The sequence below is a fragment of the Loa loa genome (genome assembly GCF_000183805.2).
Source record: "Loa loa unplaced genomic scaffold supercont3.130, whole genome shotgun sequence".
NCBI lineage: Eukaryota > Metazoa > Nematoda > Chromadorea > Rhabditida > Onchocercidae > Loa > Loa loa.
In genome coordinates, this window is record NW_018108310.1 from 1 (window position 1) to 6,710 (window position 6,710).

The 6,710-nt window shown below is 35.5% G+C and overlaps 1 protein-coding gene across 1 annotated transcript; it reads right to left on the minus strand.

The window, feature by feature from the left end:
* Positions 1 to 51: 51 nt before the first annotated feature.
* Positions 52 to 5,343, minus strand: LOAG_03343 (hypothetical protein; the record flags this gene model as incomplete). The annotated part of the gene is made up of 6 exons (XM_003138880.1): positions 52 to 3,219; positions 3,330 to 3,773; positions 3,926 to 4,048; positions 4,387 to 4,552; positions 4,799 to 4,913; positions 5,318 to 5,343. Coding segments are annotated over 6 exons (4,041 nt in total), but the record flags the coding sequence as incomplete, so codon positions are not given.
* Positions 5,344 to 6,710: the final 1,367 nt, after the last annotated feature.

Below are 6,710 nucleotides of genomic sequence, written 5' to 3' on the forward strand. Positions count from 1 at the left end.
CGATTGAAATCGTATCATCAAATGAAATTCTGTCAATGGTTGTATCCTTACTGCTAATTGCATCCACTAGATGTTCCATATCATCATTTAGAACATTTTCTTCATTTTCCTTTTCAACCATTACTGATTCATCAATTGCATCGGATGGTAGGATATTTTGAATCGGATTCATCTGAACATCCACGGATTCCTGCGGCGAATCCGGACCTGACGTTGCAGAACTTGCTTTTGATTGACTGTGTTCCGAAAATTTCTCTGATTCCTTTTCCTCCACGTCATATTCTTCGTAATCCGACTTCACGCCTTCCTCTTCAATCAATTCCTCAGATCTTTGTATTGTTTGACGTTTGCCGAAAGCTTCTTCAGCCATGCACGAAACACGTGCTATATGCTTTAGTTCGTCCTGGGTTAATTCAAATTCGAATTCCTTGCTGAAGGCAGCTTTCTGAACATTGATTTCCTTTTCAGCTATGCTAGTAACGCTTGTAACGTGTCTCATTTCTTCCTGTGTTAATGACTGATCATATCCCGTCGTCTGGTGAACTGGTAACAGATTCTCTGTTGTCTTCAGAACACCGATTGAAATCGTATCATCAAATGAAATTCTGTCAATGGTTGTATCCTTACTGCTAATTGCATCCACTAGATGTTCCATATCATCATTTAGAACATTTTCTTCATTTTCCTTTTCAACCATTACTGATTCATCAATTGCATCGGATGGTAGGATATTTTGAATCGGATTCATCTGAACATCCACGGATTCCTGCGGCGAATACGGACCTGACGTTGCAGATAGGGCAACATCGCTTGCAGATGTTGCATGATAAGTTGGCCTAATCCCAATTTCAGTTCCTTGTATTTCTGTGCCCAAATTCTTTTGGTCAAGGTTTCGGTCTAAGTGAAGCTCAAAGACTAAGCCGTCAGTTTCACTTTTTGCTTTTATCTCAGCTGTTAATCTGCTTCTTTTATTGATGCTTTTATTGATTTCTGTTGCCTCGATATTGCTTTCCAGTTTCTCATCCAGAACTTTTTCAAAACTATTGCCAAGTAAAGATGCCTCGTCAGATTCTAAAGTTGCTGGGTCTTTCTTTGATCTTTTTTCACTCGAGCTCTTGAATAGTTCAGATTCTTCTATTGAATCCCTGTTTTCTGGAGAACTTTGAATTGGTGCTTTTGCTTGCTTGGTACCCTCGGCCGTACGTATGACATTTCTGACGTCTTTTCGCTCGTCCTCGATCGACACTTCTAAAACCTCCAGCTTCTTCACTCCAGCCTTTTTACTTCTTAGCGTTTGGTAAATATCGTCAGTATTACTCACCGTAAATGGTTCTAGAACTCCTGGCGAGCTACCTTTACTGTTCCTTTCTTCCCCTATGAGACATGAACCACCGTTCTGATATGTTTCGTCACCCTCAACTTTCCACTCTTCTCTCTCGACTTTTAAGTCGTTATATTTTATTCCTTCCTGTTTTGTTCCATTTATCGAGTGTCTGAGAGCTAACCCTTCATTTTTCACTTTAATCTGTCGCAGGTCATCTGTTTTCTGATCCTCAGATCTTGTTATTTCAGCCGTTGCTAATTCATCAGATTTTGTTCCATATGTTTCGAATTTTCGAATTATATTCATCTCTTGAATCTGGAATTTTTTGTCGGCTTCTTCGTTTGCAGATTCACTCCACTCTCGTCCCTTCACTGTGAATGATTGTTCCTCCTTATTCCTTTCCCTTTTCTTTACCATATCGTAATCAGAATATATCTCATCTAAAATATCCGAAGCAGTAGAATTGGTTTCATCAAATTTCAAGTTCGAGATCGAGTCTGATTGCTGTTTTCTAGATATCAAATATCGTTCATCCAAATCGTTATTGAAGAGATCTCTGTTGTCTTCGTATATTAATTTTTTATCAATAGCAACCTGTGTTGTAGCTACCTCAGTGTTATGTAATTCGTCAAATTTATGGCAGTTTTCGAATTTTTCGGCTTTAAAGTCGTTGAATCGCCAAACTGATTCTTCCCTGCAATTTCGGAGTTCCATTTCTAGCATTAATCGCGAAACATTCGAAGCTCTACCCTCGTCAGTCGATGAAAAACATGAGTCCGAAGGCATCTGTTCATTACGAACTTTGTGAATCTGATAAGGGAAAGATATTACATCGTACATATTATCCTCTTCAAGTTCATTATAATTGCTTGTATTTTTAGTTGTTAAATCTAAGAGAGACTCGGAATGCGATGAATTCTGCTCCTTTTCAATTAATACATTTTTTCTTCCATTCTGTTTCATTTCCTGGCTGTCACTTGAAGACTTCAAGTCTGAACATACCATATTTGTTTCCATATAGTGTTCCAATTTTGCTTTGCTGTCAAAGATGGACGTTGCGTGATGTATCATCGTATTTAATGTAGAGGATGACCATCCCTCCAAATTAGTCGTCAGGTCGAATTCTGGATTATACATATTCCTTTCTTGACCGGAAACCTTTTCATTCGGAATCGTTTTTAATGTCGCTTCATCTGATACAACACACTCGACTTCTTTGATGATTCGTTCTATGTATTTTATTACTTCAGTGTTTCTTGTTTCTTCGTCATTGTTTAACTGTTCCACTGCAGCGGATGTGGTTTTTCCCACGTAAAAACTCTCGTTGTAATAACTTTCTGAATCGGTTTGTTGCTCGGTATTCCACTCTGTTTCTGAAAATTCTGAATCAGAACTACTTCTGGATACCGGTCTACTCTGCTTTCTAGTTTCGCAGGCGCCAATAAATGAAGGATTCAGGTAAATATCTCGAGTCAAATCCATTTCGTACAGTGTAAGTGGCGGACTTATCTTACCATGAACTTGTTGCTTCGTATAGAGATATAGGCTCTGTTTTTCATTGTTCAATAAAGTGTATTCATTTACAAATTCATCAGATGACATACTGCAACTATTTTCATCGAGATTGCTGTAATCATCTATAGAAGAGAAAGAGTTTCGCTTTCTTTCCTGAATGTTTTCCTCAACCGATGAAATTAAGTTGATTCCGGGAAACTGTTCCTGTAGCGTGGATCCTTGCTTTTTCAGCATAAGATCGGCCAGGACTAAGGCTAAAATATGAATCCAGAGTTCTTCTGCGAAGTTCTGTAATACAGATGTTAATTCTTGCGAAAGCTTCTCTTTATCTTCCTCCAAAAGCACATAACAGAATTCTTCCCCACAATCATCATCGAATTCTGCAAACTGAGTTTAATCAAAAATTTTATCAATCCTATAGCTTCATATTTGAATTCAGCAGATCCTTTGTATTTTATATTAAAACAAATCCAACTATATAGAAAGTTACCTGAATGGCGATACAGCGTTGATTCCTGGTCAATGAGATGTGCCAAGGATTGAATACATTGACAAGAAACTGACTTTTTAAAGGTTGTAGAGGAAACACGCAGTAAAGCAGTTTGCATGTTTTGGTCACTTCTGGACCAAGTCGCATGTAGCTGTTCTTGGCCACAAAGTAATTCCACCGCATTCATGTAGACACTTTTGAAGATGTCAATTGTGAGTTCGGAACAGTATCTACCTATCTCTGCGTCGGTCCCATATTTCAGTTTTAATTCGTTATATACAGCAGTAAATATAACAGTGCACAACCAGTGACAGTATTGATCCAGAACAATCTTACAGACAGAATCAGCAATGGCCATTGTGCAAATTTCGTGCGACATCTTAGATACATATTTCGCAAAATCTGTATCCGTTTCTATACTAAGAGGAGTTGAAAAGCGAACCACTGCAAATAAAGAACAGTTATTAATCTCATTCAAAATGACCACCCACCTTTTTTTTTCATTTGATTAGTACTGCTTATGAAATAGCACCAAGGATCTACTTGCTTGCTTATTCATAACTTTAACGAATCATTTATTCATTTTTAAGACTCACATTTTTGTGCAGACTTTAGTATATCACCTCCGTCATCATCAAGGGAGCTCATCCAGCGGTATAACTGCCTACTAAGTCGTTTAATGCTTTGTGTAAAATTTCCAGAGTGTTCGCTAAATGAATCTAAAATTATCTCCATGAAAACAGTTTCCAGTTATACGTTCTTAGAATTCGATCAGTGGTACCACTGTCGCTTTCTCGTTGAATTTTATCACTATAGTAATTATTATATAAACGAAAAATATTCCCAAAAAAAAGAAAAAAAACCTTTTAGTGTCTTCAGAGCCGTCCACCAGGTATTCTGAACAACTGTTGCTAGGATCGAGTAACGAATCGCATACCTCTGTGACTTCTATTGCTTCAAGAGAATGTTGAGAATTAGTTTGGTTATCAACTTATAACTTTGTGCAAATCATGTAAAGATTTCCTCAGTTCACATGTAAAACCAAATAAGTCCGTACTTTCTGGAAGTGAATCCATCTGCACAAAGCTTTCGTTTCGAACGGTAAAAAATTCTTCATTTTCGTCAACTGTCCCTCGAAACCTTGCATCACTCAGTCTCGAAAGCTTTTTTGTGTTCAGCACAATTCGGGCTTCTTTCTGTGACTGTTCTGCTCGCCGAAAAACCTGTAATGAGGAAGCCAATAGAAACTGTATTGGATTGACCGAATTGATTTGTTAAATTAATGCCAAGATTAACAAGAACTCGGCACGATTATGTAGATTTTTATCCTTCATTATCAAGATAGTCATTTCGAATATGAATCTATTAATTACAGTAGCATTATTAGCTCCAACAACACAATAATTTAAGTTGATCAAAGTGAAGAAGATTACAGACTGATAATAAAAAAGAGATGTAGAAAGCCATACTTCCCTTATATGAGCCTGCTGTTCCTCATCCAGTTCCTGTAGAATTGATGGATTTAACGGTGTAGTTCCCAGTTCTTCCGCCGAATTCCCTTCTTTCTCGTCTATTTTCCTTAACCTGGAATATTCTTTACATTTAATCAACTTTTATATCAGATTAAAACCAACAAATAGGTCCTCGTTTTCATAAATTTAATTAAAAAATGTCGAACTCATCGCTTTATAATCTCTTATAGTTCTCAATTTAGTCACTGATATTGTTGCACATTACATGTTACTCTCTTGCAATCCTTTTCTTTTTTTAAATTATCCTATTTAATTAACTGATTCAACAAATAAATTGCAAAATGAACTAAAAATTATAACTAACGTGAAAACTGTATGGCGACAACAATGTATCGTTTTCGAAAATTTTTAGTTAAACACTCTTCTAGAATAAGTTTAATCAAGATAAAAACAAACGTCTGAATAATATATAATGCGAAATTTTGTATAGGAAGATCATCCATCTAATAAACTCACCGGAAAAACGTCAACCAACTCGACATTTCGTTCTGCTTTACTTGTGGGGCAGTCACATTGTTGTCTAAATTTCAACAAAATTTCGTCAATATTTAACGAAGAACTCTAGTTGGTATGGATTTTACGATCAAAATTTCGTTTTGACGCCTTTCAATAATGTGATTCTCAATACCAAAACATGTAACAAAACCTTTCAACCATAAATTTTCAATGCATGATTTGTTTTTGGTATAAATCCTACACTAACACACACTCACAAATAGCGCTCTTTCTGTCATTTCGCGTCCCTTTCCTACATAAAATAAAAAGCATGCTTTTCGAAATTGTTACTTACTAAGAAATCAGCTATCAACAAACAATTTTTTGTATTTTAGGTTCATTTTTGTTTCAAATAAAGTTTCGAGCTTTTGCCAAAGCGACTAGAAGAAAAGCAGTTGGCAGTATGACACAATGGAAATATTTGCAAATGTATGAAGTAATGAAAGGTTTCCGACATGGTACAGGAGAACATGACATTACTACTCATTCTATAGGAAGTATAAGTATAACGAATGATTTAAAAAGTGAAGTAGTGCTGCTACTGAGAAAAACTTCTCAGCAGTTGGGCATGTATTGGATAAATCTTAACTTTTAAATATATTTTTAAAATTTGTTATTGCTGAATCAAGCAAAGAAAAGAACTTATTGAAATTTAATTTTACTGCTTTTCCGATCAAATTTCATCAATTTACAAAATACAACTTGCATGAAAGTGATAGTTCTTACTAATAAATCAAAATGATAACAAACCGAGTTGCTTCATTTAGTTCTGATGCCAGAAAAACTGAATCATTAGAATTCTTCAATGAGCATATTCTTGAATAATTGTTAGTGATGCATTTTTGTGCTGAGAAAAATCAAATAGGTTGTTTTGCAAAGGGAAAATGATTGATTCGGAATTATTTATCGGATATGCCAATGTTTTTTAAAGTTATTACTGTTGAATCAAGCAAAGAAAGGGCACTGTCCACATACAAGTTTTTGTGATTTTTGTGCTTCTTTGGAACTGATAGTCAATTTGGAAAGCATTGAAATAGAAGAAGGAAATTATGGTAACTAAGTAAAATTCAATATAAAGGTCTTTTTTTACCATTTTTTTCTTCAAGAGAAACTAGGACATTTTGCAAACTTTAATAATTAAATGAAATTTCTATTCAATAATGATTCATTTTACAATCAATTAAAAATGACGCAGGAAATTAAAAAAGATACTTGGAAAGCATTACTAGCCTTATTAAGCCACTCCTAATATATTTTGAGTCGACACTGGTGTGACTGACGGAAGGATGTCTATTTTCGGTGATGAATGAAGTAAATCTTTCTGAATAATGTCGATATTGCTTTATCCATCAAT